General features: G+C 36.8%; 6 protein-coding genes across 8 annotated transcripts in view; 3 read left to right on the top strand and 3 right to left on the bottom strand.

Annotated features, from left to right (window-relative positions):
* The first annotated feature begins 5,353 nt into the window (after positions 1-5,353).
* On the top strand, positions 5,354-10,430 carry Ars2_0 (serrate RNA effector molecule homolog). The gene is made up of 9 exons (XM_011186159.3): positions 5,354-5,513; positions 5,901-6,055; positions 6,121-6,287; positions 6,351-6,633; positions 7,557-7,623; positions 7,684-9,069; positions 9,128-9,867; positions 9,943-10,050; positions 10,265-10,430. Exons 2-9 carry the CDS (start codon positions 5,904-5,906, stop codon positions 10,341-10,343), a joined length of 2,982 nt encoding a protein of 993 aa, XP_011184461.2. The 5' UTR covers positions 5,354-5,513; positions 5,901-5,903; the 3' UTR covers positions 10,344-10,430.
* A 344-nt stretch (positions 10,431-10,774) lies between these two features.
* LOC105213397 (SET domain-containing protein SmydA-8) lies at positions 10,775-13,625 on the bottom strand. Of its 3 annotated transcripts, none has more exons than XM_054234283.1 (5): positions 13,332-13,625; positions 12,788-13,124; positions 12,377-12,631; positions 11,746-12,307; positions 10,775-11,680 (listed from the first exon to the last, which is right to left on the bottom strand). In XM_054234283.1, exons 2-5 carry the CDS (start codon positions 12,901-12,903, stop codon positions 11,138-11,140), a joined length of 1,476 nt encoding a protein of 491 aa, XP_054090258.1. In that variant the 5' UTR covers positions 12,904-13,124; positions 13,332-13,625; the 3' UTR covers positions 10,775-11,137. The 3 variants fall into 3 exon arrangements, with proteins under 3 accessions (XP_054090258.1, XP_054090259.1, XP_011184464.2); XM_054234284.1 differs by having other exon boundaries at positions 13,352-13,625; XM_011186162.3 differs by having other exon boundaries at positions 12,788-13,625.
* Positions 13,626-13,771: 146 nt separating this feature from the next.
* Positions 13,772-15,188, bottom strand: LOC105213398 (pseudouridylate synthase TRUB2, mitochondrial). Its single transcript, XM_011186163.3, has 3 exons — positions 14,824-15,188; positions 14,567-14,770; positions 13,772-14,501 (listed from the first exon to the last, which is right to left on the bottom strand). The coding sequence occupies exons 1-3, from the start codon at positions 14,951-14,953 to the stop codon at positions 13,894-13,896; spliced, it is 942 nt and encodes a 313-aa protein (XP_011184465.2). The 5' UTR covers positions 14,954-15,188; the 3' UTR covers positions 13,772-13,893.
* A 208-nt stretch (positions 15,189-15,396) lies between these two features.
* LOC105213400 (WD repeat-containing protein 74) lies at positions 15,397-17,180 on the top strand. The gene is made up of 4 exons (XM_011186165.3): positions 15,397-15,537; positions 15,791-16,476; positions 16,533-16,891; positions 16,960-17,180. Exons 1-4 carry the CDS (start codon positions 15,450-15,452, stop codon positions 17,069-17,071), a joined length of 1,245 nt encoding a protein of 414 aa, XP_011184467.2. The 5' UTR covers positions 15,397-15,449; the 3' UTR covers positions 17,072-17,180.
* The window catches only part of LOC105213399 (neuropeptide CCHamide-2 receptor), a 52,518-nt gene continuing 48,389 nt past the window's right edge, over positions 15,401-19,529 (top strand). Inside the window, exon 1 of the mRNA XM_011186164.3 lies at positions 15,401-15,537. The gene's annotated coding sequence lies outside the window, so the exon portion shown is untranslated. The remainder of the gene's footprint in view (positions 15,538-19,529) is intronic.
* On the bottom strand, positions 17,086-19,280 carry LOC105213487 (sodium channel protein Nach). The gene is made up of 6 exons (XM_011186363.3): positions 19,051-19,280; positions 18,762-18,965; positions 17,832-18,568; positions 17,631-17,748; positions 17,457-17,566; positions 17,086-17,388 (listed from the first exon to the last, which is right to left on the bottom strand). The coding sequence occupies exons 1-6, from the start codon at positions 19,278-19,280 to the stop codon at positions 17,237-17,239; spliced, it is 1,551 nt and encodes a 516-aa protein (XP_011184665.2). The 3' UTR covers positions 17,086-17,236.

Here is a 19,529-nt window from a genome sequence, read left to right as displayed (position 1 = left end):
ATGCTGATGAATACGAGATTGTTTTGTATAATCGATCGGCTGCTCGGTTGATCACACAAATGAGCAATCACAGTTCACAGTGTTGGGGCGTTATTACTACTGACTGACTGACACTGTTCAGCCTCAGCGCATTCAATGTACATATAATATATTTCAACACCACGCTTTAACTTTCTTACATTTGCTGCTACTGCTTATATCATGCAGCCCGCCGTCATTGTTATATACTCATTAAAACATACATACATACATATGTACAAAGATATGTATGTGTCTATGGCTTTGTTTTTAATAACTTATAGCTTAAGTTTTTCAGTTACTGTGTTTTTAGGAAATGTATTAGATATGCATTGGAAAAAATCTCAGTTCAAAGCGACAGCCATAAAGTTTATTATTGTTACTTTGAGACGATGCTGGGACTTTTTGCCACAACGAGTAAAATCATTGTGCAAATACATCAACATACACATGCATCCATATGTACATCTGTACGTACGTACATACTCAAGTACACGGTTATGTCAAATGTCGAGGGTTCGAGAGGGGGGCCATTTAGGCAGCATGCTAGTATGCATACAAATGTTTGTATGTAGTAACCTGTGGAGAACTGCCTTCACACCAAAGCAAAGTGACGGGTATGGAGAATTTCATTTAGCGACTGTTTTCGCATTTTTAAAATAGCAACGGCACTTTCTATTAACGATATTTAAAAATAGATTTTAAAAATATTGCAGTATTCATATTATTAATTGTATGGATATGCTCGTTTGAGCACACTTACTTCTAAAAATCTGTAAAATCTCCAACAAAACACCCAGTCCAAATTAGTTTCCGGATCCAAGTTAAAAGGCATTATCGGCGTGTATGTGTGTATGTGTATATGGAAGCCAATCACGAAGATGCATTAACGTTTAGCTATAACGGTACTTGCCACATATCAACATAATAATTATTGCCATTATCGCATTCGTAATCAGCTATGAAATGGAGTAATTAACCAAGCAATTAAAGGTGCCGTGAAGCTAGCGCCGTGAATTATGAAATGTGTGTAAATATGTACATACAACATTACATATGTATATATGTATATCCACATGTATATGAATGTTGGCTATTAAAGCTATACATAATCGAAGTGTTAGTGAAATCATAATTCGCCGATTATGACTTCATTTGACACACTTATACCCTTACATACATATGTACGTAAAAATCTTTTTCCACTTTTAAGGTCCTACTCCGGAGAAGAAAGTAAAATATTACAACTGCATTGAACTCATCGATAATTAAACTTTGCAATATTCCCTTAAAGCTACCAAAAGCAATCATTTGTTCAGGTTTTCCATCGTTTAGGGACTAGAAACTAAGCAGCTACATCTATAAATGCAATTACATACATACATATGTATATATAAAATCAACGAATTGAAGACTTCAATGAAATTGTATAAAATATTGACATGACGTAACGTAACGTAAAGCATAGCAAATGGCAACGATGGATTTTGCAAGGACGCTCATAACATGATTAAACCGACTCTTGAGACAAATGAAATTGTGATTTCAGATGCAACGTCTAAAGAAAATTACATGCACTGATGTTCGTGAACAGCGCAGTACCTTTTCGCAAGCCACTATTTTGGTTTACTCTATTTGTATGCTTTCATTCCCATGTGACAAGATTTTTGTGGAATTTCGTGTTGTTGCTGAATTTTATAAGTTTATGCTAATTTAGAACAGGTTGAACTCTTAGATGGTATAAAAATAGAAGAACCTGTACGTTTTGCAAGAATTCTGTTAAATTCTGCTGCCAAGTCAAACTTTACTCTTATTTTCATTAGAAACTGGAATAGTTTATGAAAATATGTATTATTTGTAAGGGAAGGCTTTTCAGGCCGGGCCTGAACTTCCAAATTCACTCATTCGTTAAAGCATTGACGCAAAACTTCTCTTCTCAACCTTGATATCCAATTCATATTGTCATATATTGATTTTTATATTTTAATATATAAAAACAGTGCATAAAATTTCTTAATATTTATGTTAAATATTGTTTTCGATGTTTGTACCAGCAGTGCTTATACAATGTCCGGTCATGCCGGATTGGCGAAGGGCAGAATTCCACATGCGTGAACCCGTTTCATACTATGAATTGGGGGTTTTGCAGACAGTTTTTTTAAGTTTATGAAAATTCGGTATTTGTTTTGTAAATTTGATATATTTATATTTCTATATTTTTACCATATTCCGCGTACTAACGGTCTGGAGAGCTGTGCAATGGATAATTTTCTTGATGAAATATACATAAAATCAAAATTACTGCTTTGTAGGTACATTTCTACTTAGTTTAGTCTAGGTAGGGCTCAGTCGGTATAATGACAGCGAGAGGCATGTGATTTATAATTGCTATATATACAAAATATATACATAAACATTCTTTTATATATTACTATATTACATATGTACATGTGTGTATGGACAACCATGAATCTGTGAAATTATACACTATTATTTTTATTTTTGCTAATTTTTGCAAATTGATAATCGTGCAGCTTTCGCCTTTTCATCAGGTTTTAACTACTCATACATATAATATTTGTGAATTTCTACCTATTGTTTGGCTGTGTAGACGAACGCGCCGATATCCGGGATTGGCTGTGGTATTATCAATTGTTTTCATCTCGCGCCCGGTTTCGACAATTAATTCTATTTTAATTCAATTTTCGTTATTCTGACTCTTGCTTTTTTGCTTTCTTTGTGTAGCTTTGTGTGTGTGTCGTAAGCCGTAAATTGTTAAGCGTTAAGCCTTAAGCCATTTACCGTTTGCCGTTCGCGTGTGCTTACTCGTGTTCAATCAATAATTTATTTAAATATCCACAACTGCCGTATACATTAAGCTGTCGTTGGGTGGACTTGGCTTTGTTGCAATACGAGAATTTATTAAAAATTGATTGAAGTTGCATTTTGTTAGAAATATCAACATACATATGCACAAACATGTGGGAATATCCTCGATTTTTGTTGTTTCGTGATTAGATGACTAATGAAAGAATGCGAATAGGAATATGCACACACACACACACACACACATACATTTGGCAATTTATAAAATAACTGCATAATAAAAGTTGACTATTTGCATTTTTGTATGAGAATATTCAAATTTTGTATATTTAATTGAGTGCCACAGATTTGTTTTATAAGCTTATTATTGTTCTGCTTTTGAGATTTGCAGATTCGCAAGTGGATTATATTACCGTGGCCAACTTGTTTGCAGTTATATCAATTCATCATTAATATAAATGATTCAAAAAACAGTAATCTGTAGCCGTAGGGCGACAAACCGTGATTTATCTTGTGCCTTTAGGTGTTGGAAGATACATACAGACATGACTGCTTACGTCAAAACATACAAATACTTTAAGGCAAGTGTTGACTTGCCTAATTTGTTAATAAGTTATAAACAAAGATATATATATATATATACATACACACATATGTACATATATACACATCATTTGATGCCCTAGCTTGACAGAGCATTCAGTCAGTCCGTGTTGAAATATGGCAAATTTAGAATTTACAAGCGGTAAACAGCTAAAACGCCTAAGCTTCGTGTTTAGTTGTCTGTAGATGAATAAAACTATGAATTATATAACTTGAAAGCCAAATATATATATATATATATATAATAACTTAAGATGAATCTGAAATTTTGCGGCCAATTTAATTTAACCAAAACTAGTATATCTTTGTAAATTTGTATGCGGATTTGTATATCGTATCTACGTTTGTATGTACATATGTATGTATGTATATTTGGTCATAAATGACTATGTATTAAATTTATTAAATTATGAACCAGTTTCTAAAGAAATAACCGCAGATTACTAGAAGCGTGGTTCATATGTCGTCTGAGCACACAATCTGCTGCGCTGCTCAATTTTGTGGTTCGCAGCAAAATGTGATGACTGACGACAATGATGCTTAGCGATGGTGATGATGGTGATGGTGATGCTGATGCTGTTGGTTACTCAAGCGGTAAAGCGCGCCAGCGGCTGACGTGCTAATATAAAAGTTATACTCGTCGTGTGAGCAGCAACTTTTTCAGCCAGCAATCATTTCAAAACTTAATATGTATTACCATAAAAATGTGTCTTGCTTTGCACATTTACAAATATCGAATCGGCATAGTATTGCCGAAATGCGAATATGTAGCGTAGCAAATGACTGAAGATGTGTAAAAAAAAATTGCATCAATCAATTAGTTTATTAATGAACACAGAGCCAGTCTTAAAAAGGAGCGCACATTAAGAAACGTGCTTGGAAACTGGAAAATGCAGTTTTTTGCATTCGTAAAGCTTTGCGTCCAAAATCTGGCCATAACCGTGTTGACCCATTGTCACTTTTCCAATTTTGGCGACGAGGCGCAGTATGTTGTTGTTGTGCTTTTTTATTTTTAATTTCGTTTATTGCAATACCTTTTAATAATTTCTGTGCTATACAATCTCGCACAAGCTGACTCTGGTACCACCTACCTGTATGCGGAGTTGTTGTTGTATTTGTTGTTATCTTTTGTACATGCTTGTTTTTATATTGTGTATTAGCGCCGCCTCATCATCGCACGGCTTCACCCTGACCTTAACACACATTCAACAGCGCTTAGATGACAACATATTTGGAAGACTGCTCATATCATGTTTCTGTATGTTGTTGTTGTTGCGGATATTAGTTAAAAGTATTTGTATGTTTGTTTAAATTTCCCATGGTAGTAGTAAATCTGCAAATAAAGAGACAAATCCACTAAAGTGACCAAGCGTGTAATCAAAGCAGTTCCGATGTAAGCCTATATAAGATTTTACTACAATATATTAAGATATTAGTGAAAATCATATGAAATATGTATGTGTGAAATCCAAAACCAAAAGAATTTTGTGTAGAATATACGTATGTACAAATATATTAAATAAGTGTGACAAATTAATAAAAACAAATATTAGTAACTAAAATTTAGTTTAATGATAGATTTAAAATTTCTTACCTGTGAATGTATGTACGTATGTATGTATGTATGTATGAAAGAGCATACCACTCTCTTTCTGAAGGAAATATGCATAGTAAAGCTCTTGATTCTTTATTAAGATCGTATTAATAGAAATATCGTTGTTTAGAATATATTAAGAATATAATAGTATAATATGAAACCCAATTATTTAGTTCTTCACAAACAGCACAAAAGTTTTTATGAAAAAATTATGTGAGGGTTCTACCTTCAATTTGTTTGTTTTTTTAGAACGTTTCACTAGAATCACCCTGTTTCAAAGCGCGACACCTACAGCATCAATACTTAAACATCAAGCGCTTGCTGTCAGCGCTTCGCGCTATAAAAACGGGATTACCTGTATTTATGTGTCATTTATACGTCAACCATTGCTGAAAATACATCAACGCTATCCCAGTTGATTTTTGGTGTTCATTAGCGTCTTTTTTGTTAGTTTTTCGAGAACTTCTTGGTAAGTAAATAAAATATTCTATATTTTATATGATTTATAAAGAAAACAATGCAGTAAAAGTAAATTGTCGTACCGATATCTTGTGAAGTTTATGCCTGTAATCTACTATGCATAAAATGAGCATACGTAAATATGCTTAGGAAATTGCTTTTTAAAGTAAAATTATTAAATTATATGTTAAAATAAGTGCAAAATCATTACAATTAAATTTGGTATTACAAACTGTGTCGTGGAAAAAATTGCTGTTATCATCAATTAATGTTGAGGTTATGTTCAACGCTTTCACTTGTCATTGCGCCAGCCTTAATTTCCACCATATCTTAAATTGTGAAATGTGAAAATGAACATATTTTCTGTATTTAAACGCAAATTATTCTTTTCTCACAGATAATGGCCGATTCAGATGATGAATACGATCGCAAACGTCGCGATAAATTCCGTGGTGAGCGTAGCTCGGGAGATAGCTATCGTTCAGAGCGCCGAGAAGACCGTCGCGGTGGTGGAGGCACAGGCGGTAGTGGTCGCGATGATTGGGCGGAGCGGTAAGTAGAAACACATATATAATATATCTAAATTTGTATTAAAACTGAAACATTTTTGTTCACAGTAATCCCTTCCGAGGAGGTGGTGGAAGTGGTGGCAGGCCTAGGCCAGATTATCGAGAGTATCGTAGCGGCGGTCGCGAACGTTACGGTTCCCCTGGTCGGGAAATGCCTCCCGCAAAACGTATGCGACCAGACTGGGGAGATGATATGCGTGCAACTCCTCGTTATGGTATATATAAAACGATTATATTCTTTTGGGTATTTGCTTAAAATCACATTTACTTTTTTACAGGATACGACCCCTATCTTATGCATGCTTGGAATGAACACTATGCTGCACATAGTTACCATGGCGGTTACGGTGGTCATGGTCATGCCCCACATGCTGCTCGAGAGTCACAAAGCTCCAGCGATTTGCAAACACAGCCAGCGATGCTTACTCTAAAACAGTTTTTAGATACACAGGATGATGGAATTTCTGACTCGGAAGTCTTGCGAAAATATAGTGAATATAAAACCGAGTTCAAACGCCAACAATTGAACGAATTTTTCGTGGCTCACAAGGATGAGGAATGGTAAGGCACAATAGATATAAAAGAAGATTAACAAACGAAATCCAGATTGCTTATGGTTAAGTAGCTTTGTCACAGTTTGATGCTGCTTTGAGCTCGTATAATATGTTATAAATGAAAACCAATGCAACTGGGAAATCGAGATATATTGTTAAATTTCTTTTATTATACATATATATGTATGTACATACATTTGATATTTTGTTTAAAACACCTCCTTTTAACTGCTTGATATCAATTACAAATTGCAAATTATTGTAAAGTTTTGTATAATAAAGTTTTTCTCTACAGCTATTTGCGTATGGGGAGCTATACGTTACTTGAGATTTGCTGTTAAACTTATGTATGTGCAAAATATTGTGCAGCTGGTTGCAGCAGCAGCTCAATTTTAGCGAAAAGGCTACACACGCTCACGCACGTAGCTACTACAATATGTTCCCAACTACCACTACTACTACTATCACATTCTCGTTTTCGCGCTGCTCGTATATATTCAGAAATATATATCGAGATATTCGAATTTTTGTAATTTTTGCACTGGGCGAGCAATGCTCTAGTGTGTTAACTTGATCGCGTTTTAATTTTATCCGCTTTTAAATTCAAACGAAATACACATACAAATAAGATATGAAAAATTTTTGACCAAGAGGTAAGATTTGGGTATTTAACTCTTAATTAAATTTAAATGATATGGCACTTTACAACTACTTCTATACCGAGTGAATATTGCAATTTTTTAGCTTACTGACAATAATTAAACTTCGGAACTAAACAAGTATCCAGTGACAAGAAGAGCTTGTCTTCAACCTTCGTGCTTTATGTTCAATATTAAAAAGATTAAGGGATCCATGCATATATATCTTTGTACGCTTAAATAGCTAAAACACAATAATATAACCTTTATGTCTTTAATTAATTTTTAACAGGTTCAAGAATAAATATCATCCCGTGGACAGTGTTAAACGCAAGGAAGAGCAATTGGGCTTCTTGAAGGTATTATACTGTAACTACAGGAAAAATGTCAGTTGTTAATATTCTAATTAATTATTTCAGAAACGCGTTGAAGTTTTCAATGAACTTTTGGAAAACGGCCAAGTGAAAGCGGTATCAATTGATACATCACAAACGGATCCCTTGCTGCGTCTGCTTGATACGGTGGTTATCAAGTTAGAAGGCGGCACGGATGATGATTTGAAAGTTCTGGATGAAAAACCACGAGAGTACACGTTTCCGGATAGATCATTCGACAAGAAGCCAGAACATGATGATGATGTCATTATTACTTCAGTAGGCAAGAAACATGATGATGATGAAGAACCCAAAGTCGTGTCCCCACGGCCTATACGACGCGCACCAATGTCAGACGATGAAGAGAACTGGGACGTAGAAGACGCTGATGACAATAAAACAACAAATAACAAACATGACAACAAAAAGAATAATTCCGACGACGAAGATAAAAGTGATGAAGATGAAAAGAGTAAAGACAAGAAGTCCTTAAAACGGAAACGTACCAGTTCTGAGTCATCATCCTCATCGTCTTCTGATTCTGATTCCAGTAGTTCTAGCTCTAGTGACGAAGATGATGATGAAAAAGTTAAAGACAAATATGATTTGGGTAGTGTAAAAGAAGAAGAGAAAGTGACAGAGAAGGTTGAAGTGACAGAGGACCAAGAGAAAGTAGATGAAGATAAACCAAAAGAAGAGTCAAAGGAGTTAGAAACTGCACCCGTTGAAAATGTAACCAATGGAGAGGAGGAGAAAAAGTCACAAGTGTCACAAAATGGTATGGATACAGAAGATTTGTCTGTAGAATTAGAAGAAAAAGATAATGCAGAATCAATTAGTGAAAAAATTGAGTCTGACAAAGTCGATGAAACATTACCTGAAGATGCAGGTATGAAAGAAATCACCTCAAAAGATGAGGATTCCAAGAATGAAGAAAATAAAGAAGACCAAAATGATGCAGTTTCTGTCGAAAACAAGGAAACTAGTGAAGAAAAAGAAAAAATGGATACGGATGACCAGCCTATCGATCTAGACAAGGTAAAGGATGGTCCGCAACCTCGTGCACTACATCGTACTTCGAGTATTTTCTTGCGAAATCTCGCGCCATCGATTACCAAAGCGGAGATCGAGGCTTTGTGCCAACGTTTCGATGGATATCTTCGTGTAGCAATCGCAGATCCCTTAGTGGATCGCCGCTGGTACCGTCGCGGCTGGGTAACATTCAAACGAGATGTGAACATCAAAGAAATTTGTTGGAATTTGAATAATACTAGGCTGCGGGATTGCGAAATGGGCGCAATTGTGAATCGCGACCTAAGTCGGCGAGTGCGTCCAGTAAATGGAATGACAGCGCATAAAACTATTGTTCGCGCTGACATCAAATTATGTGCGAAGATCGCGATGAATTTAGATGAGAAATTCAAACTATGGGTAAATACTTCAAATTATGTTTAATATTGATTTAGCTAAATCAAGCAACTTTTCACAGGATAAGAGTCTAGAGGGAAACGCAGATCAAAACATGGAGAACTGCAAAGGCAATGATGACGCCGGTGCTTCTTTTGGTTTCAAGTCGAACAACCCAGTTTTGCAAAATATCACGGATTATTTAATTGAAGAAGCTTCGGCTGAGGAAGATGAATTACTTGGCATTTCTGGTGAAAATAAAGAATCCGAAGGTGAAACCATTGAGAGAGATGCACAACTCATTACGGTGCTGGACAGTCTAATTTTATATCTTCGAATTGTGCATTCCGTTGATTTTTACAATCACTGTGAGTATCCTTACGAAGATGAGATGCCAAACCGTTGCGGTATAATACATGCACGAGGCCCGCCGCCAGCAAAAGTGCTACAGAATGACATACAGGATTACATTAAGAATTTCGAAAGCAAAATGCAAACATTTTTGGCGAAAACGACGCCCATAGATGATGAAGAGCTTAAGAATTTGGGAAGCAAAGATGCAGAGGCTGAAGTCGAGAAATTTATTCAGGCGAACACGCAGGAATTGGCAATAGACAAGTGGTTGTGTCCGTTATCGGGCAAGAAATTCAAAGGACCCGAATTTATACGGAAACACATATTCAATAAGCATACAGAGAAAGTTGAAGAAGTGCGCAAGGAGGTGGAGTTCTTCAATAACTATTTGCGGGATCCCAAGCGACCACAACTCCCCGAACATGCCAGTTCCAGTAAGCGAACCACTTCGGAGTCGGGTGGTTTTGGGTAAGTTACACAGCGCTTATTTCCTTCAATAACAGTTCACATATATTTATTGTTTAAAATTCCTTATTTCAACAGTTATCGAGCATCGGGATATCCACCGGCATTTATGCCACCATATGCAGCTTATGCGCCGCCGATGATGATGCCCGGTCGTGGAGGACGTGGATTCGGACCTGGTCGCAGGTAGTTTATAGTCAAACGACTTATATATGTATATATAGAGTTAGATAGATAGATTGCATAACATTCGTTATATAGTAGAGTATTATTAATTGTAGTTTGTATTGTTGTATTGGTTCCTGTCTTTTGTTGCTTGCTCATTTTGTATTTTTTTCTTTTATGAAATGTATATTTTACGAACGTATTGTGAAATTTGTTGTGTACAACCTTTTTACAGAGAGCCAATGGACCAACAACGTCGTATTATTGGTTATCACGACTTGGACGCGCCCGCAAATTTCGATATGTTCGAATAAATTGTGTTGACTCGTAGAAGCACTACAACAACATACAACTGCTATATTTACACGCCACATTTCAGTTAAAAAAATCAATAAAACAAACACATACACGTAGTAGTGTAGAATCTGAAAGAGGCCACAGGAAATATACCGTTACCGTTACTGTACAACAACAAACATAAAATGACATTCAGCGAATAACTTAACTAACCATGTACAATATATGATTTGCTCATAAACAGTTGGAATCATCTTAGCGGTTGTGCTTAGTTTAAACTTGTTTTCTGTAAAATATTTGCTAAGGAAAATTTTCAAAGCACTTAAAGTCGTCTTTTGCATTACTATTGCTTGAAGTTAACATATTAATTCTCACTTTTCCTAATTTTTGTTTTTACTTTAATGAACTAAGTAATTTTTAATAAACCACAAAGAAAAAGTGCAGTATGTTAAATATAAAACCATTCTATTTATGTTTATATGCTTACAGACCCGCTAATAAGTATCGTCAATTAACACAGTACAGGGACTTGGATGCCCCTCAAGAACCAGTTGACATATTTAATTAATGCTGAATGAAAAGCAATATCCACTGTATTTAATTAAACTTAAGACTCTTATGTAAACAAGATTTAAATTAATTAAAAACGCAAGACATTACAACATACATAACGTGTTTTCTGCTTATAAAAATAGAAAGAAATGCGATATGAGGGACGCATATATTAGGGCGAATTATTGTTAAAGATTATCTGTAGTGCAAACAAATGTAAAAATATTTAGAAACGCGCAGTGGTTTAGTAGTAAATCCATTAGCTATTGTTGTTGATTAGCGTATCCAGTTCGGAGAGCGATTTCAATACGGCATCGCTTAACTTGCTACCTGCCACGTTATCCAACTCCTTCTCCAAGATCTTGGCAGCTTTAAGCAGTTTCTCGCGCGCTGAGTTGAAGTAGTCCAATGCCTTAGAAATTTGCTCTTCACTCTTGTTTGTGTTGCTTGCAAGCAGGCGTTTGCCGCGCTCAAGCAACACTGACTGCATTTCGTACAATATAATGCCAACGTAGATGGACAAACGTATGGTGTATGGATCGAGTTTCTGGCAGATGTCATAGACTTCTTCGCACAATTGTAATTTCTTATTTAAAAGTGCGTCGCTTAAGCTTTTCAGTAAGTAGCCGGTTTCGGTGCCGTACAGCTGTATGAGCGTATGCTTCAAATTGAATAAATGGTAGTGGTGGGGGTGCAAAAACTTTGATAATTTGTTGATTAGCGCTTCTAATTGCTTAACGGTAGGCTTGCGTGACAGCAGATTGTCAACTTCTTCAGTCATTTGTGTTAGAAGATATCGCACCTATATATACATATGAAAAGATTTCGAGTTAATAAGTCGTGGATTACAAATGTGTGTGACCTTACCTCCTCCCCACTGATCGTGACAGGGCACTTGTTGCATGCCCAATCACTTTTTATATCGAGTGGATCCTTTGGCAATTGAATGCCATCGCAAGTCTCACCTTCATCGCCCATACATAGCATTGTGCTGAAATTCGAACCATACTCCGTGGCGTCGCGGCAGCGTTCACATTTGCAGAGGAAATGTTTGGTCATTGCCAAGTGCTCCTGACGCATCTGAGTGCCCCACAGCATATTCGAGTACATGATAATTAGGTGTTCATCGCGCTCAATATCTCTGCCGGCTACGACAGAGATTCTGAAGCCGTTCCGCTGATCGAATTGAAAATAGCAATTCGGTTGGCAAGCGTGCTCCATCATGCAGGCGGTGTAGTAAACACCACTTAACTCAATGCCAGAGGCCAAATTGATGCACATATAATTCGTCTCAATGATACCGCAAATGCGATGCAGCACTGATGTGTCATACTCTTGCAGATATTTTTCTTTTTGCTTTTGTTCGACCGCTTTTAGGCGCTGCAGGAAGTTCCGCTGCAGATAAGAGACAACCCTTTTCTCTGCGTCACTAGGCATTCGTACAGTGTGTGATAGTGTAAATATAATTGTTAAGCTATGGAAAAATTGATTGGCTTACTCGTGTAACTCAGAGCCAATGCGCTCCACCTCATGGCTTTGCATATCCATCAGTTCGGCCCATTTTTTGGGGTTTTGACGTTGTAGCAACAAACATTTTAAGACTACCAAGGCATCGGAGCGATAGTAGTCAATGAGCGAGCGGGGGTCCGAAGAAGCCGGTCCGGGTCCTAACATTAATATAGAACATTCAAGACCATGAAGATTAGGATTGTTCAAACCACCGCAATTTGGTGAACAAGTTGGCCAAAGACATCTGCAATTGTTCAACATAAGACAAATTAATCCTAAGTGTGGACGTTGCTTGCAATAAAATAACGAATAATATTACTTCCGTTGAACGGAAGTTCCGAATAACGATGTTTTCAATGTAAGTGAAAAATTAACTGAACTAACTTTGACTTTTACTTACTTGGGACAATGATGTGCTCCCATTCGACAAGGTGTAAAGCAACCTACGCATGGCATAACAGGCACTTGTTCCTCGCGCTCATTCAAATACCACTTTGGACCGACAATAATCGGCATTTCCGCAAAAATAACACTGCCTGCTTTAATAGGGCGCGTAGCTTTCAAGTATCGACCTAATATCTTGTCTTTGGCTATGCGAAATGGTCGGCATTCGGTTTTATGCTGCTTCCAATGCTGTCTTTGATGTTCGGCGCCACAATATTTAACCAGCTTGCAAGCTGAGCAATATAACTTAGCAGGTGTTTGGCACACAGCACAGTTGGTTGGCGTGAGAGATTCTGGAGGTGAGTTGGACATGGTTCAACACTATTTTTTTTATTTTCTAATAATCTTAAAACACTTATTTAGTATAAAAGGCAAACTTATTTTATTTTATCCAATTTTATACTGTTGACGTTTGTATAATTTCCGATTAACTTAATAAGTTTTTATATCTGCCTCGTTGTAGAGTATTTATATGGATATAATTATACATGCATACATACATATATATGTATTTGTATACCAATGTTTTATTTTTAGCGCACGACTATTGTTTCCGCACTTCGACACTTTCCATGCAGTTCTGTGATTATCTGGCACAGAATTTGAGAATTTTCATTTAAGATGTGTATAATTATGACATGATAGGAGCACGTAATTGTTTAGTTGCGATCACCATTTGCCAACTCAATATCTCGAGAAGCGTATTTACTCGGCCGTTGTTTCTCCGCGACTGATCGTGTACGCCAATGTAGTGTGGATCGAGTGATTGTTTTTGAAACGAATTCTGAAAATTGTCGAATGCTTTACCGTTGATAAACGAGGCCGAAGAAATTGAGATTAACCAAAAATTATTTGCTTTTGTCTCTCTTAAAAATGAAATATCGCTCTTTAACATTAATAACGTTAATATCCGAATCAAATGTGGATGTGCAACTGATGGTATTGTACGATTTAAAGTTTAATGAAATACACTATTTTTACATATCAGTAAAACTTAACATAATATATTCAGACGAAATTAGTTATAATTTCAATTTCAATCAATAATCAACAATGTTTTTACTAATCGCTTCTAAGTTCTATTTTATCCTGTTCTATGAGATGTGGATGTTGCTCCAAAACTTTTCGTTGCTCTCTCATATTCTTTACAACTCCTCGTAAGCTCCAACCATGTCGGAGCAGAGCATTTTCCACATCGAAGTGTCCGTGTCGTATGCAACGTATGGACGTGCAGTGCGCCACAGTGCGCAATTCAATGCCCATCTCATTCACTAGAGACGCCAAATACTCTTCACTTTCATTGATTGCATGCACCTCCACTGTGAATTCAGGACGCTTAAAATCTATTAATTTAATACCATATATTATTGGCTGTGAAGTATCCGCAGGGCGGATTAGTCCTTTGCAAGCAATCTCGTAAGCTGCTTGTGATTGTAAATCTACCCCACAGAGTTCGTACATTTTACGTTGATGTGATGCTTGTAATGATGATGCTAATGCACTTATACGTTCTGGATGGACGTGTCGATGATCAGATTTTACCGTTACGCGAGAATCAGCGAAATGTGTTTCAGTAGCGGAACCCATACGACCGGTTATATGAAAGGCACGCAGAGGACGATTTCGTTGTATGAGTTGCGATTGTTTTATGCCCTTATTCAGTCCAAACACTATGTATAAGTAAATAGTCATTATAGAATGTATATATATAGAACTGAGTGAGGGCTAATCTTACATAGCACACCACTAGTGTGTACACCCAATCCTGCGACCAGTGAACAACGTATATCTGATATTTGATATCTTGGACCTGTAGCTAACACATGGTCAGCTAAATCAATCGAATGGATTTTACGCAACAAAGGATTTGCATCGCCTCCTGGTTCTAAAAGCGGTGTTTCCAGTTTACGAGGTTCACGTACCTGCATATCGTTTAAATCTATAAAAGAATTAATATTTATTGTTGCACAACGTATATTTTATTAGCTTTACCTTGGGTTATCTTATGGAGAATTGCATTTTTAACGTGTTTAGCTTTCATTCCAGCTGGCTTGTATATATTCATGATACCATTCAAATGCCTGAAAACTGTAGGGGCGTCGTAAACCTTTGTCAATGACATCTTCACTAGTATTAAAAATATAATAACTTTTTCGTTTTAAACAAATCTTTTGGTTAAATAAAATTGTAAACTTTTCCCGGCATTTAGTATTATCAGCTGATCTTGGAATACCAACAGAGTTCGTTCTTCGTTAAAATATAAAATTGCTTTATTTGAAAATGTATTAGCGTAACGTATATGTATATATTTTCAATTATTATTGTTTAATTATTATTACTTTAATTTATTAGTATATTGCGCGTTATATTAAACATTTAAAACAAATACATTATTAAATGGAAAGTTCATCCAATGGCCCAGCTGATTTTGACACTTCATTAAAGTTCATTTATTTTTGTCAGCAATTCATTTCTGGAATTGTCAGTGGTAAATTTGTAAATGTTAAATTTGTTTTGTTCTGTTTATACACGTGCACGATAATTCGTTTTGTTTGATAAATTTTTTAATAAAATATTTCGAATAAATTTCGGGTTTTCTATAAGTTTGAGACTGAAAAATGAAGTGGTCTACGGCTAATTTAAAAAGTCCCAACTATTCAGAAAATCATGAGTTATACGTTGGCACCAGTACCGGCACATTCAAAAGTGAGTACAGATTACATACCTCTTGTTTTTATTCCCGCATTATAATTCATATTCATAAACTCATCGTGATGCTTCACCTAAACATTTAAATATACGCCATTATTCCCATGTATACATAGTTTCTGTTCATTACACATGCCTATGAAAATTTTACATTCTGTTTCAAATTCATGCTTCCCCTTCACATACTTGTTCTCATGTGATCCTATTTAATACAAAACAATCTGCTTGGCATTATTTTCATGTTTCTCAGGGTTTGTTCCTGCGTTTGAAGATAATCCTTTCGCTCAACGTAATTTATACGATATAAATCAGCTTGAAAAAGAAGATCGGGTCACAGCGTTATCTTTTGGGAATGATACCTCAGAGATTTTTATCGGGCGGGCTAAAAAAAGTGTCCACTTGCATTCTCTCCGTAGTGACACAGTAGAACGCACGATAGAACTTAAATTTGCGCCCGTGGTCGGTTTTGCTCGTTTTGACGATTACTTAGCAGCCGGATTTTCTAATGGTCAAGTGCAACGCGTAGCTATTGATAGTAGTGCTGCTTCGGAGCTTATCGTTAGTAGTGGTGATGACATGGCACATATGCGGCAATGCCCTACCAGTCGAAATCTGGTAGCTACAGGAGGTAAAGGACGACAAAACAATTTAAAAGTTTTCGATATGGCAGCCGATGGAAAACAAATATTCACTTCGAAAAATTTGCCAAATGACTATCTTCAGTTGGAGGTGCCTGTGTGGGACAGTGACGTTGGATTTATAGATTCACCACACACATTGGCTACTTGTTCTCGCTATGGTTATGTGCGTTTGTATGACACACGTAAACAACGTCGGCCAGTGCAGTGTTTTGCTACCGAAGATCAGATGAGTTTTGCAACCTTAGTCGCACATGGAAATTACATATACACGGGAACTACTATGGGCGCTATGAAGGTAAGGTGCAACACATTAAGTTGTTACCAGTATTATTATTTGCTTGATATTTTCAGGCATTTGACATAAGACGCATGAAGACATTCGTACATACTTACAAAGGATTTACTGGTGCCATCAGTGACGTCTCCTTAGACTCTACGGGTAAATACCTGGCTTCGGCATCGCTGGATCGTTATGTGCGTGTGCACCACGTCGATTCAACCGTACTGCTGTATCAATGCTATGTGAAATCAAAAGCTACGCGAGTTTTAATACGAGAGTCGGCCGAAAATCCCAACAGTAGCATAACTGAACCAACAGAAGAAGATCCGGATGAAAATGAAAGCTCGACAAAAACGAAGAAAAGCGTGAAACATACTGTGCCAGAGGATAAGGAATACGAGGATATGTTTGAAAATATGCAAACTATTTGGTAAGCAAAAGTATTAGAGTAAAATAATTTAAGAATTTAAATAAATTAATTTTTACCAATCTCATTAGTGACGAAGATGAACCCAGTGAAGTTGAGGAGGAAGAAGTAAAAACTCAAAAAGTCGGGATCAAACGAAAAGCGGGTAAAAACTCGAATAAAAACAAAAAGAAGAAACAGTAAATAGTCGGAATTAACTTTACATAGGCTTAAATATGTATAAATAATGTAAGATTAGAGCAACGTTATGATAATTACAAAATAAAATTTGTTATTTTTAATATCCAAAATATTTTAAAATCGTTTTAAACTGAAATATGATTCCCATCACAAACGCGGTTAATATCATTATGTTTCACTATTTCCTCGATCGAGTGGCTGAAGTAGAACGCAACGTGCTTTGTAATTGATATACAAACGGTGTGTGCAATAGTAGCCAAACTCTATTAAGGAAACCATGCTGATGCCTAGGCATAAATTGAACACTCCACCCAAATCCGCTGAAAGAAAGCAGATTTATCTCTGTTAGAATACTCCAAATACCAAACATATATATATATTTACACACATAGCAAACCGATCCATGACATGACCACCACTTTGCGTATAGCCGGCACGGTTTGTTTGGTCAGGTAAGCTCGAACTATAAATATATCCCGTGTGTCAAAGGCAGTCGAACTGTAAATATGTATATTTAAATCTTTTCATAAACTGAACTTTGAATTTAGCCTCTTTTGCTTACTAATGTGTGCTGACGGAGCAATTGTGTAGCTTCAGATCAGTTTTATAGGCTAGTGTTGAATATGTGACGTCATAGCAGTTTGGCAAACAACTTTCACATTTGACGCTTTTAAAAGCATCTACAACAGAGAATACAAGTTCTGATTAAGTCAAATCCTTTCGGTTTAAAGTGTCACCAAGTGCGACAAAACGATGTACAAACCATAATTTTTGGAATAGCATACGCTGTCATTTAATTTGCACTCTCGATAATCGGCCTTCGCATTCGGTATGTGATACGGTACGCACTGACACGTCTTCATTATAGCTTCTGTGCGGCAAGCGAGCGAACAAGCTGCCTGTCGATAATTATGCAACTCGAGGTCATCTGAAATTAGACAATCTCGTTTGCCTTGCGACAGTTCCAGTACTTCGGTTGAGGAGCTTTGCACAGTGGGTGAGATTTCAACAAAACTCTCCGAGTTCGAAGTAATAGTTACCGAGGATGTGGCTTCTGTAACATAGTCCATGGGATGATGCGCCAGCACGATTAAGCCAGTCGAAAGATTCCGTTCGGAGCCCTCAACACCGACAATTGTTAAACCACCGTCTATGCCGAAAATATTAGCTGAAAATGGTACGTAGGAGAGATTCTTTGGATTATAATTGAATGAGCAGCAAGGACCTAAATATGACGTGGTCGATATGAACGACAGATACTCGTGTTTCTGTCGACAATGAAACTCTTTGATACCCCAGTAGCAACGTTTAACGAAATCGTTGCAGCTACCGCTAACTGCTTTGGCAACGTCGTATACTGTTAAGTTGTTCAGACGTAGCACTTCGTCGGCATTTTTGAAGCTATCTTGTGGTGGTGACTTCCAATTTTGATCGGTGAAAGCGTTAATATACTCCAAACCAATGGCAACTTCTTGTGGATCAATACCAGCTGGGATTTTTCTATGACACATTTAATAAAATCAAAACGATTAACATATTGTACATATGTAATATATGTAATAGCATGAACGCCCTCAGATGTGAAAACATATCGTCAATTTAAGCAAATACGCAAGCTAATAATATGGTACCGACCTCTTGAAATCTTCTGGTCGACCATGCTTCTATATTCCATGCGTTTATTAGAACTTACAATGTCTTTATGTAACGCTGCACTCGCTCACGATTCACCACCTTGGGACTGCAAATGGTAATGCCCGGGAATGCAACGTCGGTTATCGCCAGGTCACTGGATATGGTGTTCAAGATGGGGTATGAGTAGAACTTCAGCCACAGCTGTAGAGATAAGTAAACGCCAAGCAGAAACAGACTGATGAGCACACTCGACCAAATCCATCTAGTTTTCAAATAGTAAAATAATAAAGTTATGACCCAATAAATGCATAGCGTTTCGCAGTTCCATCTTTATCGCAAATGCATACCTGGAAACTCCGTGGGTTCTATTCCGTCTCAGTAGCCATATGCCACTTACTTTCGTTGTCTGTGTATACTCCCAAAATGTGTCCACAATGGCAAGGCGCAATCTTTGTACCACATCCCTACGATAACCGGGATTCAGCACTTTGGAGTGAAAGCGCTGCGGTTGATGCAATTTGCCGCGCTGCCTGAGTTTATTGCCTTTGGTGGTTTGCTTCCATGCGTTAAGAAACATTTCGAAGTACTGTGCTAAATATCCTTCTAGTTCAGTGCTTTATATACTTCCCGACAGTCATACATTCAAATGCAGCGCGACTTCGGTTAGAAGGAGGTAGTTATATTAATTACAAGTCTCCAACTAAAAAGTTGTATTAATTAACAGAATATTTCTAATGAAGCACTACGAATGAAAAGGAACCCGGCAAAGGAACCCGGCTTGGAACAATTGCTAGAGATTATACACTCGTTGCTCATTTCGGTTTTA

The sequence above is a fragment of the Zeugodacus cucurbitae genome, chromosome 6, assembly GCF_028554725.1.
Source record: "Zeugodacus cucurbitae isolate PBARC_wt_2022May chromosome 6, idZeuCucr1.2, whole genome shotgun sequence".
NCBI classification, from domain to species: domain Eukaryota; kingdom Metazoa; phylum Arthropoda; class Insecta; order Diptera; family Tephritidae; genus Zeugodacus; species Zeugodacus cucurbitae.
Note: the sequence above shows the minus strand (reverse complement) of the source record. Positions and strands in the feature narration are given on the sequence as shown.